The 16,109-nt window shown below is 55.8% G+C and overlaps 1 protein-coding gene and 1 long non-coding RNA gene across 30 annotated transcripts in view; one reads left to right on the top strand and one right to left on the bottom strand.

Moving 5' to 3' along the window:
• The window catches only part of NCOR2 (nuclear receptor corepressor 2), a 214,985-nt gene that overhangs the window by 44,451 nt on the left and 154,425 nt on the right, over positions 1 to 16,109 (bottom strand). For 24 of the 28 annotated variants that reach the window (XM_065033392.1, XM_065033393.1, XM_065033400.1 and 21 more), the window contains 4 exons: positions 14,132 to 14,256; positions 12,653 to 12,825; positions 10,107 to 10,169; positions 1,278 to 1,420 (listed from right to left, as the gene is read on the bottom strand). In XM_065033392.1, the coding sequence (XP_064889464.1) occupies positions 1,278 to 1,420; positions 10,107 to 10,169; positions 12,653 to 12,825; positions 14,132 to 14,256 (504 nt within the window). The remainder of the gene's footprint in view (positions 1 to 1,277; positions 1,421 to 10,106; positions 10,170 to 12,652; positions 12,826 to 14,131; positions 14,257 to 16,109) is intronic. The other 4 variants (XM_065033382.1, XM_065033398.1, XM_065033389.1 and 1 more) reach the window with 1 other exon arrangement.
• LOC110358038 (uncharacterized) lies at positions 5,324 to 11,603 on the top strand. 2 transcript variants are annotated; one of them, XR_010466770.1, is made up of 3 exons: positions 5,324 to 5,823; positions 7,367 to 7,506; positions 8,133 to 11,603. It is a non-coding gene; the product is annotated as an uncharacterized LOC110358038 (long non-coding RNA). The 2 variants fall into 2 exon arrangements; XR_010466769.1 differs by having other exon boundaries at positions 8,130 to 11,603.

The following is a 16,109-nucleotide window of genomic DNA, read 5'->3' as shown; positions in this document are numbered from 1 at the left end:
CGCTGACTGCAGGGTATAGGATGAGATTTGGAGGCTCGGTGAGGTTGTGAATATATTTAGGAGTCGGGAAGGAAGGTCTATGGCAATTTAATCTCAGTTGTTCTTTTATTTTATTCAGCTTTCTGGCATCTGCTGTTGCCACAAAACAATAGAGCACAATAAATAACAGCTGAGTGTTCATTGTTCTTCTCCACAACCGAACCCCATAGCCTCCAATGCTCAAAAAATAAAATGATGATGCTGATATAAACTGCAAGTGAGAGCGAGCAATTAGACGGGAGAACACTGGCGGCTGCCTTGGAGGGACGGATGCAGGGAAAAATGTGGTTCTGCAGAAAAACACTTCCGTGATATAATTTCTGCAACATTAGGAAGCTGAGTAAATTAATACACACCGGCTCCACTGTCAGCTAAGCTGTGTGATCTTATTTCAGATTCTCCCCAGTAATGAACAATGATATCTTTATAATGTAACATTTCATATTTGGAGGGCTTGATGCACATTTCATTTCAGTCTTCATATCGGTTTTGGGGTCTTTTATATAGTTTGTTTGCTTTGTTTCTAAAAACAATTCAGGGAAACATAGGAACTCAGGAGTATCTCTGTGCATAGAGAATTAATAAAAAAGAATCACCGATGTCTTCTCTTTCTCTCATTCCTATAGACTGACTAGGATATTAAATTCCTGGGTGAGTCATTGAATGTTTTCCTGTCTTTCTTTTTACTCTTGCTGTAATAGCTTGCTTGGAGAGATTCCTGCATTGAACATTGTCCTTTGCATTTTCAAAGTACCCCTTGGGGGTTTTAGCCATGTGAATTCTATTAGCCAGAAACCAGGAACCCCAGGATACTCTACCAATGAAATAATTATAATCCTTAGTTACTTTTAGCAGACCGTCCTATCTCCAGAACACCAAACAAGCCCCACTTCATTCACAGCCTGCATCGCATGCCAGAAAAGAAGCAGCCTTAGCCTCTTCTGATGGGGAAACTGAGGCACGGAGAGGTGTACACATGTGCTCGCAGCCCCAAAGACAACCGACATCTGTGTCCAGACCAGCCTTTCCTCACTTTGTCCTAAATCCCTGAATTTCCTTGGGGCAAACCAGCAATTTAGCAGGTCACAGCGGTACCTACAGGGCACAGAACCACAGTGCCCAGCCAGTTTTCACTCCAGTACCTTCTCCAAGATGGTAAAGACCCCCCTTGGCTGTGGGAAGCAGTCAAGCTGGCAAGTATCTAAGGTGCCCGGTGCGAGCTGAGCCGGGGGTCTCACCATTTTCAGTTTGTGCTGCTGTAGGATCTCGTCCAGGTTCTGCCTCTTCTTGTAGTTGAAGTAGAAGTTTTTGCACTGCGACACGGTCTTGGAGCCCACCATCCTGGCAATGGCCGACCAGTTCCGCCCATGCTCAAGGAGACCTGTGCCCGCAGGAGGGAGAGAGGAGAAGGGTTTAACACCAGATACGCTCGCACAAGGGCAGCATTGTGCAGGATGGGAAACACCCTCCGTGCAAGCCAAACTCCACAGGAACAATATGGTCACTAGCACCCGTCTGAATGGCTTCCTAGGCCAGGGGATGACCTATGAGAGGCTGTTTTTCTTTCCAAGGGGAAAAATGGCACCATGCTGGAACAAAATACGTCCCACAGCCACATCTTGGCCAAGCACCAGGCCGTCAGGAGGGCGAGCGGTGCTCCCTGAGCTTTAGGACGGTGGCAGGAGGTGTTCCATGCCCAGGAGAACCTGGGGCAGCAGCTCTTAGTCCCTGCCAGGAAGCAAAAGCTCTCCCCACCCTCGTGTGCCCCGTGACGACTTTGACCAGGGTGACAAGGCGGTTTAGGGGGCTGGAGCACAGAGTCCCATTACGGATGGGGAAGAACAGCCCAGGCAGGGATGCGGTGGCACACGGGACAGGAAGGCCAGGTGATGTCCCAGGCTGGGCTATCAGTGCTGATCATGGGCTTGGGAGCAAAAGCAGCTTCCCAGGTCAGGCATCATGCCAAGGGCTGGCAAACCTGGCCAGACAGGGCCAACCAAGCACGGTGCTCCTGCCAGGGTGGAGGAGGAGGAAGGAGCAAGTCAGTGCCCCACGTCCTGGTGGTCTCTGTGGGGGTGTCTGGGCACCTGCTGTCCCACAGCTGCAGGTGGGAGTCACACCCGCAGCCCGGGGACCCTGGTCTATCCATCCCAGGTTCCTGGAGGTGACCCAGGTGAGGACCATCCAGGCTTCCTGGGAAATACAACCTCACCGCCTGCAGGTGCAGGGCCGGTCCTTCCCATGGTGGCTGGTGGGGCTGGCGCTGTCACCAGCCCACAGGACAACGCCAGCCCAGCTGGGTATGCTGCTCTGTCTGGTTCTTGGACACCCACATGATGCCACCATCAGGCCAACAGCCCAAGGTCATCCCTGCATCTTGTGTGGGGTGCAGGATGAAGAGACTATGAGCCCAGCAAGATGGTACTATCACAAACGGCGACTTCAAGATGAAAACCAGCAGGGAATTAACCTACTAAGAGCATCTTCCTCTTTCATTAGGGGTTTTTCTGCCGAGAAACCACCAAACATGAAGCCTGGGAAGACGTACTGCCCCGGCACACCTCCATCGTCCATCCCAAACCCCTCCCTGGCTGCTCTGCCACCGTGGGGCTGGTGAGTCCCACGCCATGGCTCCTGGACACAGCCTTGCTTGTGCTGGGAGCCAGGGCAGCTGTTCCCCAGCCATGCTGCTGCCACGTGTCACCTCCGAAACCCAACCTGGACCTAAGGGCCAGCCCAGTCTCTGCTTCAACCCGACAACAAACTCCCCCAGGACAGACTGATCCCAGCGTGGACATAAGAAATCAGGCCCTTGACCAGGATCTGCGCACCCCTGCAAGGTGAGTGCATGGTGCGAGGGCTGTGGTGGTATCTGCACTGAACAGATGGCACCGTGTACCCCAGGAGAGATAAAAATCCCGTGCCTTGCTTCCCAGGTCCTGGAGAAAAGCAGCAGCATCCAGCACAGCAGGAGTTAACGCACAGTCGGTGCCTGTATCCTGCCCTGTCCCAGCACCAGGGCTTATCAAATTGCACGGAGAGGCAGGCATCGCACGGCACTGAGCACCACAAAAGGCTGTGGCAAGCCAAGAAACAAGTTGGAGCTTTAACTCTGCAACTCCCAGCCTTGCTCCAGCCAAACCCATGACCTCCGCCACCCCGCTGGCAGGCTGGGACTTCTTAAAAATAATAATAAATAAAAAAGAGGATGTCCGGCCACCAACCGTGAGAGATAGCGAGCTGGGGTGGGAGTCCTCCACCCCCCCTCCAGTTGCTGAAGGTTGCAAGGGAAAACAGGATAGTCCCCTATGTCACAACATGTCCCCTGTGTCACAACCCTTCGTTGCCATCCAACGCAAACAAGTGGCTCAGCCCCTTTGCCCATCGCTGTGCCGGTGGCCCCACACCGAGCGTGACAGCTGGGGCTGGAGCCGTTTGCTGTGCCCTGGTGAAGCCCCGAAACATAACCACTGGCAGCGGTGTGAGCCCCAGTGCTTCGGTGGCCAAGATGCCGTGCTGTCCGGCGGAGGGAAGCAGGACCCAGGGACAGGGCTGGGGGGAGAGAGCTGCCAGCGTGAGTGTCCCCAGCACAGTGTGACCTTTGCCAGCTGTGAGCAATGCCATCTCCCAGCTGCCCTTTCCCCTGCCAGGCTCACTGTCCCCTGCCCACTGCAGGGCTTGGGGACAGGGACACTGCAGCTGGCCCGGCAGGTGGCCATGGCTGTGCCAGGCTCAGGACGAGGAAGGCGCCGGCAGCCCCTGCCTGCAGGACCCGGCAGGCAGCCCAGCTGCTCTGCTCTTTGCATCAAAACCACAGCAAAGCACCGACACCTGCTTCCCCACACTGTGATTATCCACACGGTCAGGGAGGGACCAGCCGAAACACCCCAGGACGTGCTGCTCAGCCCTGGGCTGCCCCCGAGCTTGATGACCCCCCAGCAGCACAGCAGCCCCAGCCCCTGTTCCCCCGCAGCTTCCAGGCGCTGTCCCCGGCACACCAGCCCGCCTCGGCACCGCGCAGCCCTTCGTTCCGCAGCACAACTGAAACTATGACTAACTGAGTTATCAGATCTTAACGCTGGCCTGGGGCGGGGGCTCGGACGCAGGGGCTGCCCACAGGCAGCTACATGCAACCCCGAGGTTAATCCCATCACTGGACTTACGTGCTCCGGGTCTGGCTCCGGCAAGCAGGGAATGCACCCGGAGCGTGCGGCGGGCGAGCTGGGAAGGACGCGGGCGTTGGGGCACCTCTTCAGAGCCCCCCCGGGCACGGCAGCCTGCTGCGAAGTGCTGCCAGTGCTCTGCTCACACCCTCCCCACGCATTTTGCTTTCGCTCCCTCGCAGCAGCCAGAGACGGAGAAGAAAGCAAAGCCGGCTCCTTAAATCCTGGGGGCGAGAGGATTTCAGAGCCATGGGCGGCCGAGAGCAGGGAGCGAGGAGGCACCAGGGCTGGAAAGCAGGTCACAGGCGGGAGATTCCTGACCCCAGTGACAGAAGTTGGTGGGAACACATGCTTCGGCCTCAGTGCTCTTCCCTCCGGTGGGGCCAGTGAGCAAACGGCGTCCTCCGTGCTCCTCCCGCTCGTTCGCCGGAGCCCTCCAGCCGGCTGCAGCCGCGGGTACGGTGGATGGAAGCGCCTCCGGTATTTTCTTCCCTACCTCACCTCCTCGTTCAGGGCTACAGGGAGGCTGTGCAGTTTCAGAAAGTGCCCAATGTTGCAAGAAATAATTAAAAAACCCACAAAAAACAGGCAGGAGAAAGGCGCAGGGGAGGGAGCAGCCGACCGCGCGCCGCAGCTCCGCTCTGCCAGCCCGGGGACGGGGAGCCGGTGCTGTCGGTATGTGGCGGAGCAGCGAGTGAGCTCTAATCTGTTCCTCTGGCTGACCCGGGGCTCGTTGCATCTGAATGTGACCTCTAGACAGAGCATTAATAACGAACGTGGCGCTGACCCAAGCTGACAAGGGGTGCGGCCGCTTGGCACCCGCTCCCGCCCTCCCTCTCTCACTTTCTGTCTCCCTCGCTCTCGTCTGAATGTCAGCGGCAGGGGGAGGGATCCAGGAAAACAAAGCTTGGCTAATAGTTTCCTCCACTCTCAAGTGAATCAAAGGCGCTTTTCTTTGGGGAGGTGCGTGCCGGCGAGCCCAGTGCCGCGCTGGCGGGATGCCATGGCACCCTGGCACGCCTCGACCCCGGCGGAGGAGGGATGGGGAGAGGTTTGGCGTGGGCATCGGTCTCACCACGCGTGGGTGGCCAGGGGACTCTGCTCCAGCACCGGCAAGCGGAGGCTGGAAGGATGAGGAGCCCAGAGAGCGTGATAGCGTGTGCTTGGTGTTTTGGAGCGTGGGGGAGAAACCTGGAGGGTCTGTCAGCTTGTGCCCCCTCGGCTCTCTGCAGCTGTGGGTTTTTACCAGAGCTCTTCCAAGGCTCACAGCACGGCTGCCCAGCCCCACCAAGGGTTTGGCGATGGCACAGGGAGCCTATAAAAGGGTCCCTTAATGGGAACTAACAGATTGAGGTTACAGGGGAAGAACTAAGTGTTCTTATTCCTCTACACTCGGCAGCACCTGGTGCAATCCTCCAGCCCCTCTTGCACCCACGTTCCCTCTTGGGAGCGAGGATGGAGGCACTTCTGGTTGCGGCACAGCCAAAACGCATCGTAACCCCATCCCGGACAAAGGCTGGCACTACGGAGTCAGTGACACCACCCAAAGCATCGCGGAGCTGCTTCCCCCCACCAATCTCGGGCGCTTTGCAGCGCGTGGGAGAACCAAGGCACAAGGAAGGTGAGTAACTTCTCCAGGGCCGCGGAGCCGGTGGGTGGCGGAGCTGGGCGAGCGCCGGGCTCCTGACGCCGTGCCAGGGAAAGCAGCGGGGACGGTGTGCGGGCAGCGAGCCCACGTCCCTGCAGGCGCTGGGGACTTTGTCTGAGGGACCATTGCACAGGCAGCTGGTTCCGTGTGCTCTCGCCATGGCGGGTGATGCTCACCCTTCCTGGGGATGGTAAAGCCGGGTCCAGCCTGCCACACCAAGCCCAATGCCCTGACTCTTGACCTGCCTGGCTCTCCCCATCCTACCACAACCCTCCTTTTGTGCTGTGTCCCCACCCTTGGAGCCACCCTCCCTGGGGACACCTGCTCCCCAAGAGGTGCCATCCCCTCCGGTCTGGCTGGCGAAAGTCGAGTCCCCAGCACAGGGCAGCGAGTCCACGTGCAGCAGCCACTCCCCATGGGCCCAGCTCTCTCCTCTCACCTGGTTTGGATATTATTCCTGCTCCCTTATTGTTGAAAAAATAACGCTCAAAATTAAAACGTAGGCTGTAAATTATAGTAATTACCCAGCAGTTCCCCCTGACAGGCCTTTTGTGTTTCATTCGCTGACACTCACTAAGCAAATCCTCGCAGTTTGCTCCTACGTGCTCGAGAAACGTTCAGCCAACGGTGGCAGAAAACGCAGCTCCGTAGGGCACGGTGGCAGCTACGGGCACTGTCCCAGGGGTAACACCTTGTCCCAAGAGCAGCAAAGCCCCAGCATGCGATGGTGTGGACGGGATTACAGCTCATCACAACCTCTTCCAGGGCAAGTGCAGACAATTCACGCCTTGGACGCGGTTTTGCCCTCGTGGCTCTTAATCCACCCCATCCCCATGATTTCCAGGTATCTTGGCACGAAGTTGATGGCAAACGGGCTGTTTGCTCGGAGCTGGCAGATGCCGGTGCTCTGGCCATGGTGGCAGATGCCAGGGACTGTCCTTGCACCCACCTGGATGGAGAGCACCCACTGGGGGACCCGAGGGACGTCCCACCCCTGGACCAGCAAGAGGGACAACAAACAGCAATCAGCACAGGCTGCAAATCAGCTTCTCCAGCCCACATTTACCACCATCAGCAGGATTTCGTAGTAAATATCTCTAACTGGAGAGTAGAAAGCTCCAGCATGAACACAGGGGAGATGAAGGGAGGAAGGTACAGAGCTTGAAGAAGCTATAGAGGAAGAACGTGAAGACCCACAAAAACCCACCTCTCCTTGCCCCGCGGCCAGCTGCTCGCTAGAAATAACCGTGCAAACCCAAATTAGGGGTGCATGTGTTTACACTCTTTTTTTTTTTTTAGTTTTGTGGACAGAATGGAACTGGGAAAAATATGGTTCAAGTCAGTCCAAAACTCGTCTTACTTTCCAAATGGGTTGTCAGCAGAACTGAAAATCAGCCCCCCAAAAAATACCTTTGGCATCCAGGGGAATATTTTACATCTACCCAGAATGAGCTATTCGGGATTTTTCATGGGTTATTTAACTCTCTGACATCAGCTTTTTTACATTTGTGCCCAGCTCTCTCTGCCTCACCATGCTGAATCCATCCCATGGCCTCCCTGCGTCCTCGGCCCGGGAAAAGGTGAAAAGATCCTGGGCTGAGCTCTGCTCTGAGAGCGCGGAGAAAAGAGCCTTGGAAAGGTACAGGGGGACCTCAGGTGAGCAAGAAACTGCCATTTCCACATCGCCTCTTTTCAAAGAACAAAACCACTTCATAGATGCCGGGAGGGGAAAACCCAGAGCCGGGGTGAGAACAGATACCAGACTTTAGCGAGTAACCAAAGTCACTCCAAAACCTCCTGGTTCATCGAGTTCAGGTCCAGCGCTATCACGGTTGCTCTGCGGCGCAGGGCAATAAACCCGCCTGCCTGCTCCTGGCTGGTGCTCACCCGCTGCCTGCAAAGCCCCTGCCTGGAACTCCTGCCCGTCGGTCCCCCAAAGGCGGGAGCTGCCTAAACATTGCCTTGTAAGGAGCAGCCCCGTCCCGCTGCCGACAGCCTCCGCGCCCTGCCCGGCAGCACAGCCGCGGGTGCTGCCCGCTCCCCCTCGGGAAGGGAACACGGGAAATCCTTGAGCAGCTCCGGTTAATCAAAACCTCCTGCAATATCAGGAAAACGCGCCGCCCTGCCATTATACCAATCTCCGCACATTTTGACAGACTAGTGAATCAAAGTTTATTGCGTAATAAAAGTGTCATTAAGCAAGAACTTTCCTCTCGCTAGGTTTGCGTTCCCCTAGTTAACTTTAATAACGCGGTACTCCCCTTTATTGTCTCTCCCAGCAGACACGGTCCTGCCTTCTCCTGCTTGGAAACTCTCGGTGTGGCTCCGGACCAGAGGAGGCGACTTCAACACCTCACTGTCCCAGGGCTGTTTTCTCTTACCTCCCCCAGCAGAAACGACATTGGGTTTCACGCCACGCACAAAGAACTCAGAGGTGGACAGCAAGGCCAGGTTGATCTCCTGGCTGGTGGGTGCTGGAAGCAGAGGGCACCATCCCCATCACCCAAGCACCCCGGGGTGTCAGGGCTGATTTTACATAGGACTCACATTTTGCTTGTTCAACTCCCTAAAGCAGCTGGCTGTGGGCTCAGATTGGTACTAGCAACCGGGGAAGAGTGTGGCTGGGGTGGCTGAGCCCTTAACGGTGAGGGGGACGGTGCCCGTGTCCCCAGGCCGGGTACCCACCACCCCCTGCAGCGGCTCTGCCGCCTCCAACCTCCCGAGGTTTCCTGCGGAGTTTCGCAGCGCTGCGAGTCGGAAACCCCCACCACACCGGTCCCTGGAAACGCCAAACAGAGCCAGTTCGAAGCATTAAAGCGGCTGCTTCCTGGCAAAGGGGAATTTGGCTTCTCTGTATAAGTCTGGCGTTGCAATCTCAGTTTCCCAGGTTGTAATGGAGGGGAAAACATCAGCAATCGGGCTTCACACCAGCAAATCTCCCTGCCCCGTCCTGGCCCCTGGGCTGGAATAACTCTACGTGCTCCCACGCTTCATCCTTCCTCCACGCAGGCTTTGGCAGCTGGTTTTAAGACTCCTTAAGCGCACCTCCAGCATCCAGCATGAACCAGCAAGAGGCACTTTTTAACAACCAGATGTGATCTCCAAAACAAAGCAGCGCTCGGAAAAGATCCCTCCAACAAACCCTCTCTGCTCAGCACCTGCTCACCCCATTACCTGGCCCCTGTCCAGTTTGTTTGATTAAAGTCTATCTATTAAATTTTGCGTCTATAGAAAGCCCTGCTCAGCAAAGCACAGGATTGGCACTGGTTTGTAAAGGGGGCTGGAACAGCTTATAGGCGAGTGAGCCAAACACTTTGGGATATTCACAGGCAAAGTAATCCAAGTCCACGGCTCCCATCGGCACCTGGGCAGCCGGCACTCCAGAACGTGTAATCACCATCCCGGCAGCAGGTGCATTTTCCAAGCAGAGCTGAACCCGCTAACACGCCTGTTTGCATTTGCCATCCCCAAACAGCACTCATTTCCATTTTAATTTTCCATTTACAATCCTCACCGGGCCAGGCGAGTCGGCAGCGATGTGAGCGGGATGCAGGGGCTGGGGACGTGAGCTCGACAGCCCATCAACAGACCGTGACTTTGGCAAAAAAAATGAGAGCAGCGAAAGAGCTGGCGCAGGAGCAGCACAAGGAGGGGAAGTGGCAACAAGGGCTGTGCTACACTCAGCACTTTTTAAAAATGGTCTCAGCAAAGGCTCTGAATCAGGGCCAGGACGTAAAGTCACCCCGTGCTGCCCACAGCCCCGGCTCTCCGGAGCTCCCCGACACGCGGCTGCAGGCTGCTGGGGTTCAGCGTCCTCCTCCTAAATCCCAGAGCTGCAAACACTCTTGGCGTGACTGGAACAGATCGTGCTGATAGCACAAATCTCCAGAGAGCGGTGTGAAGTGGCACCTCATGCTACAGACACCAGAAGCTGCAAAAAGCAACAGACGAAGCACCGTCTCCAACTCCTATGGCCGGCACCTGCCTTGAAGGACATGCGTGGGCTCCAATCACAGCCCAGATGTCCCTGGTGTCACCACAGCTCTCGGGGCCAGAGAGGCCGAGCGTGCCCCCCGTACCACCGCACGTCTCCCCCAAAATCCCCCAGCGAGGTTCATCAAAAACAAACCAGCACCAAGACGGCCAGAAGCCAGCCCCACCAGCCTGTGCCAATCCAGTGGTCAGACACTGTCCATCCCCGACGGCTGGGTTAGCTCCAGCAGAGCCGACAGGAGAAAGAAAAAAGAGCAACTCACCTTTTTTAGCTGTCTCCATCTCCTCTTCGGTCCAGCGAGAGCTTTCATTCATCTCCAGAGAAGCTGGAAGGAAGAAGGAAAGAAGAGCACTCAGCAAACCCAGCGAGCTCAGAGATGCTCAAACACCCAAAGCCCGTCCAGTGCCCGGTTTCCCAGAGGCACGACAGAACGCTGTGCCGAGCAAACATACTTCTGCAGAGAAGGCTGTCGCGATGGGGGCTCTCAAGGCTTTTCCACGCACAGTAACCCGTGCACAGCATCCCCCCAGGATGCGTCTCAGTGATGCAAAACCTCTACTTTGGGAGTGGAAGCGAAGCCAGATGGCTTGAGGGTGGCAGCAGATTTCCTGCGGATTCGGTGCCATGCACCCTGGCCCGCCAACAACAGGTACCGAAGACGGAGCCGACTCCGGCTGTGTGCTTTGGAGGTGGCAGACGCAGGGTGGGACCGTCACCCTCGGCGGAGACGGAGAAACAGCATCACCTTGGCACTGACTTTGGCTGAGCGTGCTTGACTGCGGGCTCCCTCAGAGCCACCGGCGGGCTCTGGGGCACCTCAGAGCCGCTTCCAGCAATGCCGGGGGGTTCACCCGGAGCGGTGCCCATCGCAGCGGGACCATGCTGCTCCGGCCGGGGGAGTCGAGGGGTGTCAGCACCCGATGCTCCCCCTCTACCGCACCCTGCGGCCGGGGACATCAAGGTCCTGCATAAAGCCTTCACTATGCACCAGTCCCGCTGGCAGCCTGGCACTAGAGCAAACCCTACAATAACAAACCAGGGTGTGAGTCAGAGGCAAAAAACAACTCGGTAAGGAAACAGATTTCCGGCTCAGGCTGCCAAGGGGTTATTACTCTAAACAACAGGCAAAGCATTATTTCAACAGTGATGAGAGATGTTTTGACAGTGTCCTTTTAAAATGGAAAACAGGCTGATAGGTTCAGGATAAAGAATATGGGTGAGGAGAGAAGGAAGCGTCTTCCAAGAAGCTCTACAAGAAGCCAAGACCCTGCAGGAGGACAACACGGACTCGGATGCCCACGGCATGAGGCAGAGGAATCTCCTTCACAGGCGGCTGAGCACAACCGCAGGTGTCACCTCCTGAAGCCAGCGCAGGTCACCACCTCCCCCAGAAACGCTGTCCCTGGGGACACTGGCCAAGAGGGAGGGAAATGGATACCTCACCATGTCCCCCGGCCGAGCCACGGCCACGATGCTCGTTTACGTAAAAGTGAGCGTCCCCGCCGCGCCACGCGAGGCCCTTCACTCAGCTTGAGGATGACTGTTATTGCATGGTAAAGAAACGCCAAAGAAATGGCCCGTTTGGTTTGATTAATGGTATTTACTGAGGTTGCGCAGTTATGAAACAGATGCCTACGGGGAGCTCCAGCATGCTGCAGTTAAACCACAATACGGTTTTGTGTTGTTTTTTAATGTTCAATTGGTATTTAAAACGCAATAACTTTCTTAGCCAACCTAAATTAAAGCACTATTGGAGAGACATAAAGTGAAACCAATTACTCAGATATGTCACTGGAATCGATCCATTCCTTTTTCCCAATTTAACATGGTTTAAAGTCTTTTCCCGGTGTTCACAGTGAAGTTTATCAAAGACTCTCAGATGCTGGGATAAAAAAATCCCATCTAAGTTACTGGCATTATCTGCTGCTTCTTTGCAGCATTGCTTAACAAATTTGAGAGGGAGAGCAGGGCTCCGTTGTGCTGGGAACTATTTATATCGCCTGTATGAAAACAGTGCTCGCGATTGAGGCTTCAGCCAGTCGTCAGCACAGGAACAGGGAGGCAAAACACCTCCGGGTGATTTATAGCACATGGAACAGAACAAGCAAGAAAGTGCAGAGCAAGGAAACTGAGAGGAGTCACCCTGCTTTTAGCTTTACTTGCCTCAGGTAGCCCAGTAATAATCTTGTACTTGATAAGAGCAGAAAATACATGAAAATCAGCCAAATTCCTTGATGTATTGGCTTCTTTAAGTTGATACATGAACATTTTTCCAGGGTGGCCGCTACTGACGCTGCAGGCGCAAGAGCAGATACACCCAACGTGGGGCTGCGGATGCTGCCACGAATTCCTGTCTAACCCTGGTGGCACCGCATGGCTCCGGCCACGATCCACGGGTGGGAGAACCGGCAGGGAGCCAGGAGGGCAGAGCAGGCTCCTGTGCAGAGCTCGAGGGCACTGAGATCCCAGACCGCTGCAAAGAGAAGCACATCTCCGGGTGCAGGAGGTGCACGAGCCCTGCACAAACCCAGCCGACGTGCTGCTAAAACTGACAGCTTCCCTTTTCGTCTTTTGCAATACTTTCCCTCTGAGCCTGTAAAGCTCACTAACGCTCAGCCAGGACAAGCCAAGCTTGCAAATGCCTCCAACTTTATCTGGGTGAACCGCAGTGGGTCATTTGTGGGATTGCTGTCCCCCAAAAAGGAGCATTTCATGAAGGAAAACCCCTGCTCTGTGAGCAGGGAGTGACGTCCCACCCCAGCAGAAAGGACACCCCAAAAGCCCTGCCAAGGTGCCCCCGGTACCCACCCAGCTCCGTGCTCTGCTGTGGGGCAGCCGCCTCCTCGTTGTTGGCCTCGTTGGCCATGGAGCGGGTGATGCGGCCTTTGCGCCGGCCCTGGCTGTTGGCGGTTTTGCGACCCTTGGAGGTGACAGTTTCTTTCTCATCATTGTCTTCCCCGGACGTGTCGTCGTTCTTGTCCCTGCAAAAAGAAAAAACATTGTTAGGTTGGTCTGATTTTTAGGTCAAGCAATTATTTCTCTGCACGTGTTCAAGGATATTTTTTTGTTGTTGGTCTTTTGGGGGGGCAGGTCTGTTTTTCTGGGGGTTTTTTGCACACGCAGGCTCTTTTCCTGGCTGGATTGCTGGGGGGGTAATTTGCGGTGGGGTTTTCTTTCTGCAGCTGGCTGCAGCTCCACCACCGAGTGCACGCAGAGACCTGACAGAGACAGGTTTAATACCAGACCATTCAAATTCATCCCTGCCTCCTCCTCATTTATCTTCCTGAAAGGGACCTGCTGGTAAATGTCTTCGTAGCCTAGATATAATGAAGCCAGATGTTCTTTTAAACCAAGTATTAAGCTCATTACAGATAGCTCGCGGTCTGCGTGCCAACCTTTCCCTGCCGCGGCTCTGGTGCTCCCTCCCGGTTCGGCGTGAGGGAGGCAGGGCTGGCCGAAAACCTTCATCTGGGAGCGCTCACGTTGACAGCAATAACGCTAAAGGTGAAGTGCTGCACGCAGATCACTTCTCTGACTCCCAGAGGCTCCCGCAACAACAAAACAAGCTGGAGGATCAGATGGGATTTGCGGGTCGATTCGGTTTGTTAAAAAAAAAATGTGTATCAGAGTTGCTCTCCCAGTTTGGGAGCAGCAGGGCAGAGGAATGAAGAGCAGAGCATCTTCAGAGGGATGGAACAGCTCTGCTGTGAGGACAGGCTCAGAGAGCTGGGGGGTGTTCAACTGGAGAAGAGAAGCTCTGGGGAGACCTTATTGCACCTTTTAGCGCTTGAAAGAGGCCGATAAGAAACACGGGACAGACTTTTCAGCAGAGCCTGTTGCGACAGGACAAGGGGTGATGGTTTTAAACTAAAGGAGGGAGATTCAGGCTGGATATAAGGAAGAAATTTTTTTTACACTGAGGGTGGTGAAACAAGGGTGCAGGTTGGCCAGAGAGGTGGTGGATGAACCATCCCTGGAGACATCCCAGGCCAGGCTGGACGGGGCTCTGAGCAACCTGAGCTGGTGAATATGTCCCTGCTCATGGCAGGGGGGGCACTGGGGGAGCTGGGAAGGTCCCTCCAACACAAACTGTTCTGTGATTCTATGATTCTCTGCCCACGGAGGAGGTGAGGTGGGCACATGTCGACCCACATGGGGTCGGGCAGCCCTGGAACACGCCGTGTCCCACCACTGCATCCCACTGAGCATCCCCCTGCACATTCCACCACCGCAGCCCCAGCCCTCGCTGGAGGTGGCCAGGAGCCAGACAGGGAGGGCTGTCCTTACTTTGTCAGTTCTTCCTTGTCATTTTCTGTTTCCTGCTTGTCTTCTTCCTTCTCTCCCTCCTTCTCCTTTTCTTTCTCTTTTTCATCCTTCTCTTCTTGGCTGCTCCGAGGCATTTGCTGCTGCTGCTGCAAAACAAGGGAGGTAAAACAAAACCATGAGGCGGATACATCGCAGCACCTGGGCCAAACTAAACAGACGCGTTGAAACAATGCTGGGGGGTGAGCGGCCAAGAGGAAAAAGAGCCGCAGGCAGAAGGGACAGACAGGGCGCTTACGGAGGCCACGGGGGCTGAAAGCTTTCTGGGGAGATCAGAGGGAGTGCGGGATGAGGCAGCCGTGCTCTGTCTCCTGTTCCAGGCAGCAGAACAGCCCCTGCAGCTCCCACAGGGTCCAGCAGCGAGCAGGGAGCTGAGATCAACCCCAGCTCCCTGCAGGTGATGGCTTAGCAACATCAGTCACGATTTGCAGCCGGCAGGATGCATTTTGCTGGAGCACAAAGGAGATGGGGGCACCAGAGATGCCCCGAGGCTCAGCGATACCAACTCTGTGATCTTTTTCCCAAGCATCTGACATGGCCCATGGGGAAAGTTTATGGCCCCGTATCACTGAGAAGGGAAGATGCCCAGCTTCCCACCTGCTCCGCTCCGCCCAGCACCCTGGGTGCAGCCCGTGCACCCAACCGCCCCAGCGCCGCTGCTGAACCCGAGGGACACAGCGACTGCAATCGTTCTGGGTTTTGTTCCACCAGCTGCAGGAAGGAGGATGCTGGGGACGCCTGGTTCCCCTGACCTCCCTTCCCTCTGGCAACTGGCAAACCAGAGGCATTTCATAGAGAAGCAGAAATGAGAGACGGAAATGATTTATTAAACCATTCTGCTCCTGGCTAACGCGAGGCTGCTCGCTCCAGGAAACCCACCCGGGCTTGCCCGGCCCCTGCCCAAGCTACTGGGCTTCCACCACCCCTTGGGAAAGGGCTCAGTGATGTAATGGGGGGGAAACTGCCTTAAAGCTGGCTTATCAACAGAAAGTATGATCCCAGGTGGCCTGGTCTGAGCAGCACGCAGCTGTTCAGCAAGCGCGGATGAGGTGTGTCCCTGTCCCTTGAGCCAGCAGGACCGGCCTGTCCCCAGTCTGCAGGAACTGGGAGGCTGCCTGATCATGGGAGTTCCCCAGCAGCGGCACTGGGTACGAGCTAAACCCTCTGCCCCATGGGCTGGTGCTAAAACGAGAAGTGCAGAGCTGTCAAATTGGGCTTTGGAGCAGTTTAGCAAAAAAGTTTCTGATTCTCTCAGGCCCTGCTTCAACACAAATCCTTAAAACACAAGTGCTGCCACCGCTGAAGCACCACGGACTTTCAATTCCTTTTTGTATGGGGTGAGGCAGCTGTGCCGCCAGGAGCCCGCTCAGTAGCGCACGTGTGGCAGCCTCAGCCCCTGCGGCACCGGCACACGTGCCAAACACCCCCGTACCCCATCAGCTCACCCATACTGCACCCCAGGAAGGGCCCCATGGGATGCGAGGCTGTGGGGATCCAGGGAATGGTTGGGACGAGCACTCAATAAACTTAATATTTTCTGAAGTCCACAAATCCCTAAGGCTTGGGGAACAGGCTGTCTCCTGCAGCAACTGGCCAAGGAACAGCTCTCTTTCCAGCCATGAACCCAGCTATGACCGCACAAGTCCCTGCCCCAGCGCTAGGTTGGCGCGGGCTCCTCGGGGAGCTCCAGCATCACCTCATCCCATCTCCATGCCCATTCAAACCAAGGCACTGTCACCACAAGCAGCCGTCACAGCTCTGCCCTAGAGGAACGGGCTGGGGTGGCAGCGATGCTAATGAGTTCCCCACGCCAGCCTGCAAACACAGGGGTGGAAAACCAGGGAGATGTGCGAGAGGCCACGGAAGCTCACGTGGTAACGCAGGCACTTCTCTGGGGAGACAACCACCAAACTCCGGCACGACAAGGACAAGCAAACCCCAG

Source organism: Columba livia, chromosome 17 (assembly GCF_036013475.1).
Source record: "Columba livia isolate bColLiv1 breed racing homer chromosome 17, bColLiv1.pat.W.v2, whole genome shotgun sequence".
In the NCBI taxonomy this organism is placed as follows: domain Eukaryota; kingdom Metazoa; phylum Chordata; class Aves; order Columbiformes; family Columbidae; genus Columba; species Columba livia.
This window is presented reverse-complemented; position numbering and strand designations above follow the sequence as displayed.